The sequence below is a fragment of the Schistocerca piceifrons genome, chromosome 7, assembly GCF_021461385.2.
Source record: "Schistocerca piceifrons isolate TAMUIC-IGC-003096 chromosome 7, iqSchPice1.1, whole genome shotgun sequence".
NCBI classification, from domain to species: Eukaryota; Metazoa; Arthropoda; class Insecta; order Orthoptera; family Acrididae; genus Schistocerca; species Schistocerca piceifrons.
In genome coordinates, this window is record NC_060144.1 from 321,965,084 (window position 1) to 321,986,173 (window position 21,090).

The window sequence follows — 21,090 nt, forward strand, 5'->3', positions numbered from 1 at the left end:
ATTTGAAACACTGATTGTAAGAAATTCGAATACGAACTTTTTTGTAGGCACGATCGAAAAATAATTCATTACCTGGTTTTTCCTATGTTTTTCACGTAATCGTTCAGTGTTGGCTACAATGTACGCGAATGCAACGTACAGTCAATCAAATGACAAAATCTGAATAAATAGAGATAACAGAGAGAAATATATTCGTAATTTGAAAAACTATTCCATAATTTCATGGATTCTATCAAGCTTTTGTAAATCGCTGCATATGCATCTGTCCAACATTCCAATATTTATACGTTGGCAGGAGTTCTAACCACCGAAAACAAATGAGCCGCGAGTAACTTCACTGCGCAAGAGGTAAACCTTGTGTTATGTATGAAGTGCATGTGATCTAGTAATGTAAATTAACTTTTGTTAGAAATATAACATGATTGATCGTGTAATTTGCAAATTATTAAAATAGTAGGTTTTTCTGTACACATACTTAATTACCTTTTCAAAAGGTCTTCGTAATGAAGCTTTTTAGGCGTAAAACTTACTTGATCCTTTGCCGGTGCGGTTATTGAATTTTGGTGGCACGTAAGTAATGTATAGTATTGTCATTGCAGATAGGTTCGCCCACACTAAAGAGGAGCTATCATTTAGTTTGTTGTGTCCCTTACGGCTTCGCTAACACGGATTTTTTTAGCCTATATTGAACTCAACTCTCGTCGAGTGACTGTTCAGTTCAGGATAAAGGGTTATGCACGGGCAACCAGCCCAAGGTGTCAGCCGAGAGATGACCTCTTGTGTTTTATCTGCAGCATTTGCGTGAGTTGTGATGTATTGTTCCACATACTTTTCAACCGTGTAAGACAAAAATTTTAAATTATCGATGTAATAGCTAATTTAAATAGTGTGTCCAGTGAAGAATTTTTAATGGAAACTGGAACTTGAAAAGAGTTGAAATATGCCGTAGCGTCTTGTGTCACGTCATTTGTATCGTGATTTTGACGAACTATTCCCTTACTGGAATAAATGGATTCAAAATTAATACCATTGATATGAACAGTAAATATTACTCGCTTGGTGATTATGCTTCTCTTCTGTTTAGGGTTTTTATATATATATATATATATATTATATATATATATATGTGTATATGCTTCTCGTGAGTATATTTGCATCCCTTGTTGCCCCTTTGTGTTGAAAGCGCAATTGTAGCATTGACAATAAATTGTTGAAAACAAGAAATGCGATCTTTTTAACCAAATGAGTCGAAGAGATTGAAAAATCTACAGAAACATTTAGCTCAGATTGTATACAAACACATGTCAGACTTATACTCCCGAATCCCGTCGTTTATACCGTTCGAAGAACATTTTACTATATCACTTCTATAATGAAATCATTTTTTATTTGTACCTCACTTCCAGATATGTAGTATTCAGTAGCTACTGGAATAACTGTTTTGTTATGCAGGTTTAAGCTGGTGGAAGGATGTGTAATGTTATTAGGTATTTCACTCAAAGATAAGTGTTTTTGTTCATGTCCAGGTGATAGATAATAAAACAGTTGAAATCATTAGTGGTTTGTGAATATTAATTTGGAAATATTTGTGATTACACAAGTGTATAGAATGATTGGCATGTAGTCATATATCCACCAAATTTAATATTTTTCCATAACCAATTCACCCATTCTCCACTGTTGGTAGATACCATTAATTAATGATCCATGAATCGAGACACATAATTAGCAAAACTGTTTGTTTACTTATGGCATTCCATAAGTCTCCACATTAGACTTCTTCCATCATTGTGATGGTCAAGGTGATCATTGTCAGCAATGCTGAACGTTTGTAGCAAACTACAGATTCAACTGTTGTGACTGCTTGCACAGAAGGGCAGAATTAAACATGCTCGTGAGTCCTGACGCTAATTAGTCACTTCCACTAGTGTTTCTGTTGCTTATGGATAAATGTGTGTTTTCATCTCCTCCTCCAGTTGATGTAGCTCTCCACAAAAGTCTGTCCAGCTTGACTCCTATCACCCCCGCATAAGTATCACCATTTACTCTGAAATTTTTACTACACACCCTTCTCTCCATTACCAAATTAGCACAACTAGTTTTTAATGCCTCTGGAAGTGTCACATCAGTGTCAAGTTGTTCCATAAGTATCTTTTCTCCTTTATTCAGAATTTGATTTGAATTATTTATTCATCCAGGGTTCATCTTACAAGTATTTATAGGATTTGTCATAATAGTGCCATGAAAATAAATAGCTCAAAATATACGCAAACACAGAACAGATAAGTATAGTTTTTTGAGGTCATCATCGCAAATTACTATAGAATTCACAGTATGCCCAGTTTCAGCTTAGTGTTATCAACAGACCTGTTACAAAAAGAACTAAGGTAACAATAATAGTTTCAGTAAGCAGAAAAAAAGGCCAATTTTACAGATAGAATGTGGGAGTACATGATAGTGATAACATGACATTAGCAGTAATCAAAACTTACCATTAAGTGCATTCTTATAATGAGTATCAATATCAAATTCTCTGTATCCACAGTTACGTGAACAAGTGCAAGCAATGGCCTGCAGGTGCCCTGTACGTATGCACATGCACTATAGCCCTCTAGGGTCGACAGAAGTGTCCGATCCCACGCGTCGGCTTTGACCCGTGACGTAAGGGTGTTGTCGTGTGTGACGTCATGACGGCGCGGAGTTTGGTTTGAGTGTGGCTGTCTCCAGTTCTGTTTTATCTTATTTTATTTACTTTTCTGATCTGTTCGTTCTATCTCGTGAGATTTTTTTTTTTTTTTTTTAAATTTAAAAACACTGAGGCCTATTACTTATTTTAATTATCTGTTTCCTCGAATTTCTGTTTTAGTTTATTATATTTATCTTTCTGATCTGTTTGTTCTATCCCGTGAGATTTTTTCTTTTTTTGTTTTTTTAAAGACAAAAACCACGAATCAGCTACTGAAGCATCTTTATCTTCTATGGGTTGCAGGGGTTACGACCCCTGGGGAGGTGGGTGGGTATTCATGCATGGCTGTCTTCACTTACACGTTGTAGCTACGCAAGGCGTCTAAATTTGTTTATATTTAGTTTGCCCCCCACCCAAAACACCCCATTTCCCGCGCTTGTCCCGTTAGTGTCATTAGGCTTCTTGTGGAAAGTGTGTGTGTTTGTTTTTGTTTCCACCATATTTGTGACATCATGGGTCAAAGCAGACGGGTGGGATCGGACGCTTCCGTATTTCCGCCCTCTACTAGCTACAGCTCGTTTGCACAAGTATAGGATGGCGTAAGGCCGTTGCCAACGTTTGGTCGTGTATGTGAGTGTACAAAGCATTTCATGCTACTAGGCTACTTCAGAATACTCATCCTGGCACATCAGCCATTTTGTTGTTATCCTGTACTCTTATATGCTTTCTGTAAACATGGCCTTCAGCCAACTGAACCTATAATTGTTATAGCAGTGCTTTTGTTTCCTGTTTTGTAACAGTTCTGACAATGGCAGTAAACCAAAGGTGCTGTATTGTGAATTATATGATAATGTATGATGAAGATGAGCAGCCATGAATAAAATGCTAAATATGATGGTGGACCTGTTTGTAGAAATTTATGCCCTCATTTGGTATATTTTCTTCTTGATGTAATTCAGTACCTATTCATCTGATTGTCTACGTTGTAAAAAAAAAAAAAAAAAAAAAAAAAAAAGAAAATGAGCAGTACAAGCTTAGGGAGAAGTTTGATTACGGTAGTTTAGTTGATTAAGGTAGTGAATTCATTTGCAGAAACACTGAATGGTCTAACGATTTCACTTGTTTCAAGAGTAGTTAATAATGCAAACTGAATAAGGATTATTTGGTCAAATCACACTGTGAACCTTTGTCTCACAGGTGTTTTCCCACATGCAAAACACAAATTTAGTGGAAACTACATAACTAAAACGTAATTACAAAATGTACCGTCAGGAGTTTAGGTACCTATATAATTATTTAACTTATTATAGAAATTTCATTTTTTATTTTTTTTAGGTGGATTACTTGATACTGCATTTAAAAGAGAGATATTTAAGGAAACTGCTACAAAGTCGAGGACTGTTTATAACATATAGGAGGAATTGTTCAGTAATCAGGGATGCAAAAGGAATATGATCATTCAAAGCAAAATAGACTAGTAAACAAGGGCTCTAAAATGCATACCTTAAGAGCTGTGAGCACTTCTTAATCTTTGATACATCCTGTGAAACAAATCTCTCCTACTGCTAGCTGCTTGCTGTCCATATTTTGGAAGGAGATAGTATGGACCAAACCAAGAAAAAGTTGTCTAGTAAACATGGATTCAAAAATTCCTTCCATAAGAGCGATGAGCATTTGTTCAGTCGAAGAGACCTGTTCCACAGTATCTAAGGTGAAGAAGTGCTTGTAATCCATAAGGTATGCACTTCAGAGTCCATTTTTACAGGCCAATTTTTTTCTTGTTTTGCGCCGTACTACCACCTCTAAAAATATGGAAGGATAAGTGTTTGCAGTAGAAGAGATTTGTTTCACAATATGGAAGATGAATTAGTGCTCATAGCTGTTAAGGCATGCGTTTTAGAGGCTGCGTGTGCTAAACTTTTTGCTTCGCTTGATCATTGCTATCATGTCTGGTCTGTGAATATTGACCAGTCTTCTTGGAGCACTCTGTATATATGCAAAGTAGGAAAATAACTAAAAGAAAGAAATACTACACTCAAAGATGATTTCCAGTTGCCTGAAAGTCTCTCTCTCTCTCTCTCTCTCTCTCTCTCTCTCTCTCTCTCTCACACACACACACACACACACACACACACACACACACACACTGGAAGAGACTACCTTTTGGGATCAAAGAAAAGGAAGAGATTCGATTTTGTGGATCTCGGATTAACGGAGTGACAGCAAGAGGGATGGGAGTGAAATAACAATAGCAGACAAATAGAAAAGAGGCAGTGTAAAAGTTGGACATAGAAGATTATTGACTAAAAGGAAAACTGTAGTTGAAAGGTAAATAGGCAGCTGTTGGGGAAAATGAAAAAGTCTGTAAATATACAAGGAAAGTCTTTGCATCAGGCACCTGGGAGGACGGGGGTGGGGAGGAGGGGGTGATAGATCGGAACAACTTTCATTGGAGACAAAATATTCACTGGCACTTCTCGGTGACGCTAGGCATCCTTTTGTATAGGTTATGCCCCTGAGAGACAGTTGGGTGTAGCAGTGTGCGTAAGCCTTAATTGTTGCCTACAATCCAGTCACCTGCTTCATATGAAACGGGATACACCCGGTAAAATTAAATAAAAAGCTCTCGGTTTACTTGCCGCGTCAAATTTGGATAAAATCCCAAGCTTTCAATGTCTACTTCCGTCATCTTCATCAGGGGTAAAACTAACTGTCGTGGGTTGGTGAGGTTTCCACTTTTATAAGCAGTGGACGGCTTCTAATTGGCTGGATGACTTCACGGTGAAAACAGCGTGTACGGAGGTGACAGCCTCTTATGTCCCTAGATTAAGTTTGCACACTTTATCCAACATTGCTTGCAGCGCCATTCATCACAACAGGCGGAGAACTGCGAGGAATGTTAGAAGTCTCCCTCTGCGCTCTTTCTTTATCAACTGCACGCTTCCATGCATTGCTGAGTGCATAACCGGAGTCTCTGTTGAAATTATTTTCACAGAGTCTAATTTCAACTGCTTCCCTGATGACAGAGTCCCAATAGTTTGAAGCGTGAGCAAGTAGTCTTGTTTCATTGAATAAAATCTTATGTTTATTTAATAAACTGTGCTGAGCCACCGCTGATTTTTCTAGATACCTGTATTTCAGGTGACGCTGATGTTCCACACAGTGATCGGCAACAGTTCTTATAGACTGGCCCACATAATTTTTGCCACACTCGCAAGGAATGCTGTAAATTCCTGGTACTCTCAGGGCAAGATTATCTTTCATGGGTCGCAACGTTTCCTGACATGACTGATGGCTCAGCCATGGGTTCACCACTGTCACCAGCCATAGCTAACTTTTTCATGGAGGATTTCGAAGAACGAGCGTTGAACAGTGCTCCCTTACGTCCATCCTGCTGCTTCAGGTATGTTGATGATACATTTTTAATCTGGCCACATGGCAATGAGGCACTGCAGCAGTTTGTTGATCATTTGAATGGTATACATCAGAACATAAGATTTACGGTGGAGGTGGAGAAGGATGGGAAGTTACCCTTCTTAGATGTGCTGGTGGAGTGAAAATCAGATAGATTTCCCATACATTTTGTGGACAGAAAACTGACGCATACAGATTTATATCCAAACGCTCATAGTTTTCACCACCTAGCACAGAAGAGAGCTATGCTGAATACCTTGGTACACAGAGCAAGGACTATTTCGGACAAGGATCATCTCGGCTCCGAGATTAACCATCTGACGATGGTATGAAGAAAAAATGGATATTCTGATGGTGATATCAGATCTACTCTGGCGAAGAAACCTTGGAAGGACCCTGTTCGAACAGATCAAGAGGACCAACACACATTGCGCGGCTACCATTCTGCGGTGCAACGATCAGCAAGATCAGCAGAATCCTGAGCTGACAGGGAATCGGACGAGTTGTCTGGCCACCCAGAAAGGAAATATTGCAACCCGTGGAAGATAATTCCGGCCTGAGAGTACCAGGAATTTACAGCATTCCTTGCGAGTGTGGCAAAAATTATGTGGGCCAGTCTATAAGAACTGTTGCCGATCACTGTGTGGAACATCAGTGTCACCTGAAATACAGGTATCAAGAAAAATCAGCGGTGGCTCAGCACAGTTTGTTAAACATAAGATTTTATTCAATGAAAGAAGACTACCTCCTCACGCTTCAAACTATTGGGTCTCTGTCATCAGGGAAGCAGTTGAAATTAGACTCTGTGAAAATAATTTCAACTGAGACTCCAGCAATGCATGGAAGCGCGCAGTTGATAAAGAAAGAGTGCAGAGGGAGACTTCTTACATTCCTTGCAGTTCTCCGCCTGTTGGCGATGGATGGCACTGCAAGCAATGCTGGATAAAGCTCGCAAACAAAATCTGTGGACATAGAGGCCACCACCTCCGTACGCACCATTTTCAACATGATGTCATCCAGCCAATGAGAAACTGTCCACTGCTTATAAAAGCGGAAACCTCACCGGCACAATACAGTTAGATGAAGATGACGGAGGTAGTCATTGAAAGCTTGGGATTTTATCCAAATTTGACGTGGCAAGTTAACCAAGAACTTTTTATGCAAGGACTCTGTCGCGACAGACTTCATAGTCATATCGATAAAATTAAAGTTTCTGATGTGATTGTAATATCTCTTCCTCCACTCATTCTTAAGGTTTCCTCATTGAAAATGACTCTTATCAATTTACTGGTGTAGTAATGTGGAGCACACCCTGCTAGTTTGCTGAAATCTTGTCGTCCCAGCACTGGTGAATACCAAAAGGCACCTGCGTTGGAGAGGAGGGTGTGTGACTGCTATGAAAGTCCCTTGAAAACTATACGAAACCTATATTTATCCATTTCATGATATCTGGAAGTTGTTTCAAATGTCAAAAAGTTTCCTACACCGTATTAGGCATTGCAGTGTGTTATATTTTTGGTGATTTCTAATTTTTGTCCGACTACTAATGTACTGTAAATGCCAAGGATTCAGATGAGGGAGCATAGTTTCCTAAATTATAAGCCTACTTTTGAAATGAGTGCCATTCTACCGACTATTCTCCCTGCACCATTGAGAGTTGCTGTAACTCTGAAACACCCTACCAGATCTATTTTTTCCGTCTAGAATCATTTACTTGTAATCTTGTTCATTTTACTGTGACCATTCCAGCTGAAAAACTTATGCTGCACAACCTCATTCTAGTCTCGCAACTGTTATGAGTATCATAAGTGGGAGACCTATCTACAAGACAAATGTTGAACATTCATTCATTTTAGTATGATAATCACGAAGCTGTCACTAAGAATAAACAGAAGTCTCTTCTGGTAACTGACAAAGTTCTGTTAGAAAGAATACTTGGTATCATTATAGCTACCAACCATTCACTTTTTATCAGAATATGTACTGAAATGAAACTTACTGACAAATTAAAACTTTGTACTAAACATTGACTCAAATATGGACCCCTTACCCTTGCATGGGTGATGCCTGTTATTGCTCTCCCCACTGCCTATCTTTTCTATCAGTTGCCTGCCCCATATCCTGTCCCACCCTCCATCATCTGATGGTAATAATTTTTTTTTTTTTTTTTTTTTTTTTTTTCAAAATTGGCTGAGATTCCTTACACTTCTACTGTTAGTAGAATTTGTGTGTAAAGAAATTAAATTGAAATTTACCGCCAAGGTTTTAATGTGAGTTTTTTGTGCTCATAGGTAATCACGTTGCTGGTAAACCTTATAATACTCGTGCTGAATAAGACAGCCTTCTTTATTATAGTAAATCATACTGTATCTTGGACATGTTTGATGGAATTCCTTGTAAATATTCTGACAATCCATATGAAAGCACAGAGCTGTGTGCTTCTAATGGCTAACTGTAGACATTATTTGTCTGTATATGAGGTCATGAGTAAAGGAATTGTATAAATTGAATCATTGTTGGCATTGTCATATAATGCTGTTTTATAACAAACTGGAAAGTACGTATTTGTGCACTTTTTCTTTGTGAACTGACACTTGCTGACATTGTAACAAAGATAGCCTGGAGCATGAATAAGTATTTATCCTTGGAACAGTAAACACACACAGCATACATCACTGAAAATTTGTTCTGGTATGACCCTCGAAAGTGAGCTATGAGGACTTGCAACAGCAGTGAACAGTTTTAGGTAGAAACTTATTCAGCCAAACATAAGACAGTGAGACTGAATGCTCATATGGGTGTACACACTCCCAATGTATATTACTGATGGAAAAACACTCTGGTCTCCAGCTGAGTGGAAGGGTTGATGAACAATGACATCTAAACAAGTTATACCCTCTTATGGCAAAAGTCAGGTGATGCCTAGTATGACAATCACCAAAATGTTACAGCATCTCAAAGCTTCCACCCACCTGGAAACCTTAAGTGTTTTGTCTACGTGTATATTATTACTTCAGTTTCAAATTCTTCCAATACTTACACAAAACAGTGTAGACAAATGATTTTCTCAAAGAGTTTATTAAACAACTAATGTAACTATTGTACACCACAAGTTAAAATTTTGTAATAGATTGTGGCTTGAGGCTTAGTACTTGCCTTTTCTAGGCAATTCATTGTGAGTTGTGCTGCTGAGTACATCTCACAGACTGACTCAAAGCTTCAACTTTTTCCTGGCTTCATACCTATCCCTTCCAAATTATGTAATTGTGTGAGCCAAGAATTGACAAGAAAAGGTTTGCGTAAGTTTTCTGGCTATTACTGAATATTGCAGTACCACCTATTGCCTCTTATCCATGGCGCCACACTTTACACATGTGAGCAGACAAATAATATGGACATCATTTAACTACAGAAATGACTTGAAACTAATGGGACAGCTGTGGGAATTTGGGGGTTGTAGATGAGGACAAACTAATTTTAGTGCTTTTGTAATTATGCAGACATACCAAAAGAAGCACAAATGCAAAAATCAAGTAAACAAAAGCTCAACAATCATCAAAACCTCATTAAAAAGATCTGAAAAAACTTGTATTGGGAACTTTACTTGACCTGTGTAACTCAAAAGAAATCTGTAATGCCGCAAACCCATGTCTATCTCCAAAAATAGGCACTGTAAAATTTACTTTGACATAAATAGTTGAAACGAAATCAAGAGTACCAAGAAACCAACAAAGGTCGCAAAATCTGGTATCAAACATCCTGGCAGATTAAAACTGTGTGCCGGACTGAGACACGAACTCGGGACCTTTGCCTTTCACAGGCACACAGGAAGTTTCATATCAGCGCACACTCCGCTGCAGAGTGAAAATCTCATTCTGGAAACATACCCCAGACTGTGGCTAAGCCATGTCTCCACAATATCCTTTCTTTCAGGAGTGCTAGTTCTGCAAGGTTCGCAGGAGAGCTTCTGTTAAGTTTGGAAGGTAGGAGACGAGGTACTGGCAGAAGTAAAGCTGTGAGGACAGGGCGTGAGTCATGCTCGGGTAGCTCAGTTGGTAGAGCACTTGCCCACGAAAGGCAAAGGTCCCGAGTTCAAGTCTCGGTCTGGCACACAGTTGTAATCTGCCAGGAAGTTTCATATCAGCGCACACTCCTCTGCAGAGTGAAAATCTCATTCTGGTATCAAACACTTCACTTGATCTATATGGCTAAAACAAAAGTCCATGTTAACACACTGTAAAGAATCGCCCATACTTAATGTCGATAATTTAATGTGAACAGTGTAGTAGATGCAACAAATTCCACAATACCCACCAATGACAGTCCAACATGATTATCGATAACGAACAATACAAACCAAAAATTCATTAAAATTGCATTACCAGTATTTTTAAAATACAAGAGACATTCAATTTTGCACATAAACTCTCACATCCTATAAACTATGAAAACAAAACAAAAAAGAACCATACTTACCAACCAAATTCAGCTGACATACAAATCTGGCCTGTCCTAAACACACACACACACACACACACACACACACACACACACACACACACAAAAATCGATGAGCAATAGCAAAAATAATGTCATCTGCACAGTCTCTTGAATGACCCACCTAGAATTCTCATACCAGGAAACCATCTAGATGGAATGCCTGTGTTGTACTTCCAACAGTGCCACATATGCTGGTCCCTGGTCCATAATGCAACTACTTCACCTTCTCAGCAATTAGCTGCAATTTAATCATGATCAATACATTATCTCCAATTGCCGCAGGCAGCAACCTACTTGTGAATGTCGTTATCATACCAACAGTCAACAGAAGATGGAATGCCGCAACCTACTTGTGAACTTCATTTTCATATCCATAACCAACAGAATATGTAACATAAACTTAAAATCGCCATCCATAAACAACACACAGCACTAATAATTCCAACCTAAAAATTAATCTATTGCCCATAGCACCCAATATCCCAGTAACTCGCTAATGAACTGCTACAAACACTTCAAGTATTATTCTTACGACCAGCTCAAGCCTTTCGATGAACCACCAACACTTGCAAACAATTTAGAAACATGAACATCACATACTAGAGTAAGTCACCACATGCGCCAACATGCCTTCTGCAAACATGATTCAGTTCAAAAATGCTGTACCACCGTGACATTACAACATAGTTATGTCACTGGCCAGAGGATACAGTAATACTACAAACTTTGGGTGATTCATTTCCTCCATTGCTTTTGGCATCTAATCAAGAGTAAATCAGTGGCAGTGCATTATTTTGATTGTATAGGCTAGTCCTGACTGTGTGTTCATTAACAGCATATCATAGTTATTTAGGGTGATAACTCTGCTCTGATGAAGATACAATAATGCCAGTCTGTTTTGCACCTTCTTTTTTTTTTTTCGCGGTGGTGGTGACGACAAGACTGGTCTCCAGTGTAGCCTGAGCTCTAGACTGTAAGGTGATAGTACAGATTTCTTTTACATGTCTGCTTCTGTAGGACCAAATTGAGGAGTAAATTTCTGTGGTCATGGAATGTTTCGGTACTTTAAATTACAACAGGAAAGTAATCATAGATAGTGTTTTATGAATCCTAAAAAGGCGACAATCCAGTCAACAGTGTTAACACATGAATCGACTTAATTTTTCAGGGCACTCCTCAACATAATAGGAGTGACCCATGAGGAAGCTCTTCAATTTAGATTTGAAAGTGCATGGAGTACTGCTAAGATTTTTTAATTATTGTGGTAGTTATTGAAAATGGGTGCAGCAGAGTCAAAGGGGTGTGATCCAAATATGGATTGTATTTCTGCTTAGTATTAGCTGAGTGAAAGCTGCTAATTCCTGGGAATAAGCTGATATTGTTAACAAGAAATGAATTGAGTGGCCAGTGTAGAATACTCAGACTAATGAACAGGGGTAGAAAACAGGTATGCAAATTTAAACAACTTATTGCTTGAACTGCCTGTTTCTGAGCCAAGAATACCCTTTGACAATGGGAAGAGTGACCCCGAATCATGATGCTATACATAAGTGAATAAAAAGTAAGCAAAGTAGATTACTTTTTGTGTTGAACTATAAGATCATGAACATGAGCTTTCCACAACACTTAGGAATTTGAACTGTTCAGTCTCAGTAATCATATGCCCATTCTGTGTAATTAGAACATTAGATTTTGTTGAATTGCATGTTAGAAACTGTAAAAACTGAGTCTTACTGTGATCATTTTATTTTCCACAAGCCATGAACTAATGTCTTGAATTGCACTATTTGAAACAGCACCAACGTTGCACACAACATCCTTTACTACGAAGCTAGTGTCATCAGCAGACAGAATATTTTAGGATCACCTGTAATATCAGAAGGCATATCATTTATATAAATAAGGGACAGGTGTGGCCCCAGCACTGACCCCTGGTGTACCGCCATTTAACCATGCCACACTCGGACCCCACATCATAACCATTCTCATTACTGTGGATTATGACCTTTTGCTGTCTGTTCTTAAAATAAGAGGTGAACCATTTGTGAGTTACTCCCTGTATACCGTAAAGGTTCAACTTCTGGATTCATATTTTGTGATAAGCTGAATTGAACACCTCAGTTAAATAAAAAAAGATGCACAGCATTCGAAACCTTTCGTTTAATCCAGCCAGTACCTCACAGAGAAAAGAGAATATACCATTTTCAGTTGTTAAACCACTTGTAAAACCAAACTGTAAATTTGATTGCAGATCTTGTGAAAGGAAATGGTCAATTATTCTTACATACGAAGCCTTTTCAGTATCTTTAGCAAACACTGATCATGTAGAAATAGGTCTAAAATTGTCTACATTATCTATTTCTCCCTTTTTATAAAGTGGCTTTACTGCTGAGTATTTAAATCGCTCAAGAAAATGGCCATTCCTAAAAAAAATTACGAATATTACTAAGTACAAGATTAACATGTGCTGCACACTACTTTAGTATTCTGTTAGATATTCCATCTTGTAGAGAGTAAATTTTTATTTAACTCACCAGCTGAAGCTGACAAATGTGTCACAATAAAAGAATTAAATAAGAGGTAACAGGCTGATCTGTAGTGTAGCATGAGGCTTAGATTAGATTGGAAGGTGACAGTGCAGTTGTGATTTGCCAAAGCCAACAAAAGTCTCAAGGCAGATTCTTTAGTTCAATTATGTCCCTGATGAAAAACCTCTATTTTTCCACTCTGGTCTGATATTTTCAAAATTTTTATTTTCTGCAAGGTGTTAATAACAAGACCGTTCCCATTCAAAAACCACTATTTCTATGAAGAGCCGATTAGTTTGTCAGTTTTTGATTTATTTGTTTCCATACTAGTGACAGCAATAGATAGTTTCTTGAAACTCGTATCTCTATGAAGATAATGATGTCACCAGTCTGTTGGTGCAGTATCATGTTTACTGATTCCCAAACCAGATAGTACTTTCGGCTTCTTGATAGAATTTGTACAGAAATATTAGTACAGTAGACTATATTGTCAGTAGCAGCACACCAGAGGCAAGCAAACTAAGTAAAACCATCCTTAACCTGAATATTGGTTTGGACATCATAGTGCTTAACTAGGCATGGTCCTATTGGAACTGATTTATTCACACTGTATACTGGGACCTACAGTATAATGTGGTCTCCAAACTGTTCAGCGGCTTGCCATTTTTCACAAGTGTAGATCATTTTTTGCCAGAGGCTGAAAAAGCAGTAAGTGGCAAAAAAGTTGTAGGACTGGCTGGGGATCAAACCCCCAGCTTTGGATTTGTGATCTGCGAGTTACTCATTGAGGTCTTCTTCTGTGATATATCTGTGTTCCAATTGATATTCACTGGCTGCTCTCCACTTCCCTCTGCCCTGGGCTTCCTCCATAGAGCTCTTTCACTCCCTCTCGTCCTTGCAATCTTTCCTTCAATCACTCATCTCTGGTCAGTTTCAAACACGATACATGTCCCAGTGAAGATGTTTTCCTTTTTCTTATCTTTTCCACTATTCTTGAAAGTACATTTTCATTTATCATTCTGTCAGTCCATTTCACACTGTGTTGTTATAAAATTTAAAAGAAGGGAGAGGATGAAAAATTATCTTGTAGAGTAGCTCAATCAATGGCGTGTACTGTAAACCTTGCCTAATTCAAGCAGGTATGTGCTTTCAGTATTATGAGATGGGGAAATCCCATGGGGCCATAAGTGCAGACTGAACATTACACAGTGTTTGTCTTGTTGGTAAGAGTTATTACTACTCATCTTCCATAACAGAATAAAATTCAGCTGCAAATGACTAGTAATTCTTATCTACGGGATCAACAGCATTTAAATAGCAGGGTTGCCACAAATTCTGGAAATCGGGGAATAACAGGGAATTTCAAACATATTGGGTGAATCAGAGAAATTTGAAAAAAAAGAAAGAAAAAAAAACACTGGAAAAATCTCGTTTTTGGTCTCAGTAGCATGAAATTGTTTGTTTGCTGAGATGTCATGCTTCGTCGTTGGTTGGGCGCAGCTGAGTACGTGCACTGCTTCCTTACTTTGTCATTCCTACTGCTTCTCCCCTTCCCACCCCTCCCCTAAGCTTGCAGTCAGTGCTACCACCACCACTTAATGCTAGCCTAGCAGCTGCCGATGAGAGGCAGGGAGATATGAGGAGTGGTTTGTTTGGATCTGAATCTCAGAGATTGTTGGTGCAGTGGCCGGAGGCGGCACGTGTGTCCGTGAGTTGCGTCTAAGAGATTGTGTAAATGAATGTGCAGACCCTCATTTTCTGACAAATTTAGCTGTGAGAGTGTTGTCTTTTCTACATTCCTGTCTGTGGCTCAGCGATCATCTTTACAGTGAGTTCCTACCTATCCTCATTAGTATTGATTCTCAGAGTATTTGCGCAACTTATCTATTGTGTGGGTGATCAGTGCGGTCTCATTTCATCAACATGGTGTCTGTGACATGTGATTAGCTGGCCACACGAGTGGACTTCCATGACGGGCCAAAACCGCAGGCCATTTCTATGGATCGTGCCTGCCTATCTGAAGCCCATAGTTTCCCACTATGTGGAGGCCCTGCCAGTCAAATCTAGTCTCGCCAATCTGCCAGCAGGCCGCGTCTGTCTGTGTGTGGCGTAATCTGCCAGCAGGCCGCGTCTGTCTGTGTGTGGCGTAATGTGGCGGATTTTCATAGTTTATCCGGGATCCAGGATTGTGGTTCTCCTCGGTAGGCCAGAGGTCACGGGCGATGAATTTCAGGAATTGCGACTGTCTCATGCAAGTACATTGTACATTGTAGCATTTTATAGACATTTTATTTACTCTAGTACATTTTGGCACTTCGAAAGTAGTTTATGTATTAGAAAGTATGGACGATAAGAAGAAGAAAATTGTGGCAGTCACTGGCAGTTTGTGCACTATGTACTAATGTATTTCTTGAAAGAAAAATTGCACAATACCTGTATAATAATAGACATAACACAGTGGGTAATAACCGACAATAACGGACATAGGCGGTAACCTATAGTGTTGGTTTACACAACTCTTCCCCACCTTATACATTTCTTTCAAGTGGCCTACTTTTTCTGAGATTATTTCTGAAAGCAGTGAAGGCATTTTAAATCTGTCTTGCGATTCCAACGAAATGCGTATTTTTGTCACCAAATGTGTTTCACTTTATTGAAATAAAATAACATCAGTGGTCTTAATGAAACATATATACCATTTGGCTTGATTTCTCCATCTCAAAACAGTTAACCACAGATGATGTTGATGTTGGTACTTAAGATATTTGCTCACACATTTAGAAATATAGAAGGCCTTGCTTCCCCCCCCCCCCCCCCCCCCCCCCCAACTTGTGTCTTTACTTACCCTTGAGATCTCAAAATTTGCCAGGGAAAAGTGCTAAAACTTGTGTGGAAATCAGGGAATTTCACGTGTGGTAACTTGTGGCAATCCTGAATAGCAACTGGGAAAGAAAGGCAACAAGTATTAATACTCAATATTTACGAGTTGTGAGCCTTCTTATTCCCAGACACTTTTCAGATTTCTCATCAGATGGTTAGCACTTTTGTTAAGTAATTGGTTTATTTTTATTGGGTAACACTTGGACAAGTCTTCATGGGGAGAAGTTGCACCTGTCAAAAACACACTTGCAGATCCAAGTTCTACAAAGATGCATCCAGTGTATTTTAACCCCAATATCTGATGCTTTGTCATGAATTCATTCTTTCCCAGTGGAAGTATTTGGAGTGAAACAAGCTGAGACTTGGAGGTTGGCACTATAGATGTCTTTGATCTGAATGTGGAGAGTGTAGCAGTAAGTTATGATTTAAATATATGTAAAATGTTGTTGTTAGTTTACAACACTAATAGTTGTACTTTTGTACTGAATATTGTGTAGAACACTTTGCAAGAATCTATATAGATTAAAGTTAAATGAATGACTCAAACATAGGTGATAGATTACGGGGTTTCAAAATTTAAATTTTCTTTTACATTGTGCAGGCCGTGTAGGTATTGTGAAGGCAGAGAAATGAAACACAGGAATAAGTTACTAAAAGGTAGAAGAGGTGTGAAAAAGACAGGAAATGTATCCACTCAGTGGGACTGATAAGATTTATTTTTTCTCTTTCAGCGCCGTAAAGGCGCCTAGCTGTTCATTATGACAGAAATCTCAGCACCACAACAAATGGTGCTAGGTGCACTTCGACAAGCAGCTAGTCAAAATGTGGAACTCCTACCTGATGCTGAGAGCAAGCTAAGAGAATGGGAGACTGAACCTGGATTCTACTCCATACTTCTGGTAATTTTTTAAATATGTGTTGTGTATGTACATGTATTATTTGTGGAACTAGAAAATCAATAATGTTGTTGACGTTATGTGTTTAGTTTTATGTATTCATTGTTAAGTAGAAAATTGTTGGTGTTGCTTACCGTTAGGGATCTCGAAGGAAGGAGGACAATCCCCCTTTTCTTGTGCTGGGATTAATGCAAACTTTTATCTGTATAATGTAGCTAAGTCTCATTAAGGAGCTCCACTTTCTGTTTAGTGGTGCCTCTCATGTGTATCAGGCACTCAATGTCTGTTCTGTCACGGCACCAGAATTCTATGCTGTTTCATTTACTCATGCAGACTAAGCTGTTTTCAGCTGCCCACATACAATCTTTTTGACTAAAAAAATTCCTATCATTATTTACAAGCAAGACAGTAGGTTCCATTGTGAGTTGCTGTTGGGTTATTCTTTATTAACTGCACTTATTATCATATGGAATTTTCGTTTTTGATTGAATGTCTAAAAATAAATGTGTTATGAACCAGAACATAAGGTACAAATATAGCAACAACACTCTGTCAAGGATGAAAAGTAGACACCATTTTTTGCTTTTTTCTGTAGATACTCTGGAGGTTATTTCTTTTGTATATTTTTTTTCAAGCTGTCAGGTTTACTGTGTACAAAAATATTTTTCAGAATATTTTCACAAACCATTCCATTGAGGTTAACGTGCGCTGGCTCGCAGTACTTTATTTCAAGAATGGTGTGGATCGTTTTTGGCGCAAAACTGCACCAAAGTGAGTTTCCATGTAACTGACTAACTTTATACTTATCCTTGACTTAGACTTTCCTTAATTCTGTAATTATTTGAATATATCTTCTTTCATCATTGCCTTGTTTTGCATGCCCAAAATAGCACATTTCAATATTTTACATATTTTTCTTTTAGCTGTGTTGACAACTTTAAACAAATGTTTCAGTGCTATATCAGAAGAGGAGAAAGTTACTCTTCGCCGTGGCCTTGTGTCTAATTTCCATGAACCTGTAAACCAAGTTGCGACACAGATAGCAGTACTTTTAGCCAAGATAGCAAGGTAAGCACAAAGTTTACATTACAATATCAAAATTTTTGAATGATGAATGTGAATCTGTTTGAGATATTAAATAGTTCCTGTGCCTACAAAGTACATTTTACAATTTTCAAAAGTGATACTTATCAGTGTCATGAAATCTAAAGAGAATGCACTAATGATTATCAGAATAGTATGCATATCTTAATGGTCTTGGTTAACAATGTGTCACGAATTTTGTATTGTTCATCATACAGTACAATAACTAAACAGCTGAAAATCCAGGATGGAATAATGACAATATTATGAAAAGGATAGATTGCTACTTGCCACGTAGCAGAGGCATTGAGTCGCAGACAGGCACAAAAAATAAGTTTTGGTAAGAAGGTCATCCTCAGAAATAGACCACACACACACACACACACACACACACACACACACACGACCACAGTCTCTGGCTGCCAGGGCCAAACTGTGAGCAACTGCACATAGTAGGAGAAGCAACCTTGATGGTTGGGGTAGCTGGAGCAGAGCAGGGTAAGGATGGGTACAGTAAAATGCTACCTACGGGAGTATACAGGGATGAGGTGGAGAGACGGGAGGACAGACAGCGGGGAGCAGAAAAACATGGAAGCAAAATGACTGTGGGTGGGTATGTGGGATAGAAGGCTGTGGAGTGGGAACAGGGAATGGAACGGGTGGGTAAAGAACAATAACTAATGAAGGTTGAGGCCAGGAGGATTGTGGGAATGTAGGATATATTGCAGGGACAGTTCCCACCTGTGCAATTCAGAAAAGATGGTGTCGGTAGGAAGAATCCAGATGGCACAGGGTGTGAAGCAGTCATTAAAATGAAGAATGGTATGTTGGGCAATGTGCCCAGCAACTGGGTGGTCCAGCTGTTTCTTAGCCACGTTTGGCTGGTGGCCATTCATGCAGAAAGACAGCTTGTTGGTTGTCATGACTACATAGAATGAATGACAGTGGTTGCAGCTTAGTGTGTAGATCACATGGCTGATATCTCGGGTAGCTGTGTCTTTGATGGAGTAGGTGGTGGCGGCGGTGGCAGCAGTAGTGGGAGGATGTATGGGACAGGTTGAACCTTGCCTGGCTTAGTTCACTCTTCTTTCCAAACATGATCCACCCTCACTCACTGAAATCTCCCCCTGTTAACTCTCCAGAATTTCTTAACCTCAAAACCTTGCCTCACAGTCATTCCCCAAATCCTTCAAAATAAAATCTAACCTTATGTCCACACAAAAGAACAGTAATCCACCACCTGAAATCTGATCCCAAACTTATTATCCTACCTGCTGACAAAGATTCTACCACTGTTGTTTCGAACTGCAGGGATTACCTGGCAGAAGGGCTCCGCCAGATGTCAGATTCATCCACTTACAAACCCAGCCTCAGTGACCCCAGTCCAGAAATTCAGCAGGATCTCCAGTCTCTCCTCAGATCTTTAGGCCCATCCCCGAACCTCTCCTTGGGGTCCACCTCTCTCCTCACCACTTACTGGTCCCCACTGAGAGAATTTCTGCTCTCGTAGCTCAACACCATGAGCCTATCACCTGCAACCTACCCTCTTATATAACAAAACCTAACCATTTCCTCCACTGGCTCTTCACAGTTCCTGTTCCTTTACCACACGTTGCCTTGCTCATCCCTACTGATACCACCTCCTTTTACACTAACATCTGTAATGCCCATGGCCTAGTCACTACTGAACATTACCTTTCCCAACTTCCTATAGGTTCCAAATTGACAACCCCTGAGGGTGAGGACACACTGTCTTTTCCTCCAGAACCTCAACACCTCCCCCATTTGCTTCATTTGGTCTTCTTCAGCCCAACAAACCATCTTCCTCAATGTTGACCTCAACCTCAAAGATGGCTGTATCAGTACCTTCGCCCATATCAAACCTACCAACCACCAGCAATACCTCCACGTAGACAGCTGTCACCCATTCCATACCAAGAAGTCCCTTCCATACAGCCTAGCCACCCATGGCTGTCACATCTGTAGTGACAAGCAGTCCCTCTCAAAATATACCATGGGTCTCACTAAGCCTTCACAGAATGTAATTACCCTCCCAACCTATTACAAAAACAAATCTCCCATGCCTCATCTCTCCAGTCAACCACCAACTCCCAGTGTCCCACTGTCTGGCCACAGAGGAGTGTTCCCCTTGTGACTCAGTACTACCCTGGATTGAAGCAAGTGAACAACATTCTCCACCAGGCTTGTAACTACCTTTCGCCATGTTCTGAAATGAGGAATGTCCTACCCACTGTCCTTTCCATCCCTCCCACTGTGGTATTCCGCCACCTATTGAACCTACGCAGTATCCTTGTCCATCCCTACACAACCCCTTGCCTCATGGCTCATATCTCTGTAGTAGACATAGATGTGAGACCTGTCCCATACATCCTCCCACTGCCAACTACTCCAGTCCAGCTACAAGCATCACCTGTCCCATCAAAAGCAAGGCTACCTGTGAAATCAGTCGTGCAGGGTGTATACGACCCGGGACAACTGAGAGATCCAGGAAAAATCCAGGAATTTTTTCATCCGGGAGAAAACCGGGAAAAACCCGGGAATTGTTTAGAATTCTGGGAATTTTTCATTGTTTTAGTTTTCAGTTAAATTTTTGTAATTTTGACTGGTAAGAATCGATACTCTAACAAAAGATATTACTGAATCCCACTACTGCAGAATAATACTGCAACAATAAAACGTTAATGAGAAAAAAATGAAAATAAAACATAAATTGCATGGGAAATGTGCCATACACAACAACAGAACACAGTGCTCATACAAGCGTTTGCCAACAGCAAAATGTATCAAAGGCTTTAGGAAGACTATGCAGTGCTTCATAACAACAAATTGCCTCCGATGAGCATTACGTCACAGCTGTTTTCATTAGATTCGTTTTAGCAGTTACAAGCAGGCTCATGTGCATACGCAGTTGAGTGGCGTATGAGTAGTACCTTTTCCCATTTCTGGTGACAGAAACAGGGCTGTTGGCTGTGTAAGCAGTCGCAGCAAGCAGCCAGATGCAACTGGGAAAAATTTTACTGCCGCACCCAAGCTGCCAGATTCACGCATGCGCAGTGGGCCCTGATCTATGAGGTTAGGGGAG

General features: G+C 39.5%; 1 protein-coding gene across 5 annotated transcripts in view; it reads left to right on the forward strand.

The window, feature by feature from the left end:
- The first annotated feature begins 296 nt into the window (after positions 1–296).
- Positions 297–21,090, forward strand: part of LOC124805364 (importin-11) — a 176,231-nt gene continuing 155,437 nt past the window's right edge. Inside the window, exons 1-4 of one of the 5 annotated variants that reach the window (XM_047265914.1) lie at positions 297–348; positions 16,740–16,907; positions 17,575–17,675; positions 17,859–17,972. In XM_047265914.1, coding sequence (XP_047121870.1) covers positions 16,767–16,907; positions 17,575–17,675; positions 17,859–17,972 — 356 coding nt within the window. In that variant the 5' untranslated portion in view covers positions 297–348; positions 16,740–16,766. Of the gene's footprint in view, positions 349–385; positions 571–777; positions 802–5,894; positions 6,090–16,739; positions 16,908–17,574; positions 17,676–17,858; positions 17,973–21,090 lie in introns of those variants that run through there. The other 4 variants (XM_047265912.1, XM_047265917.1, XM_047265916.1 and 1 more) reach the window with 4 other exon arrangements.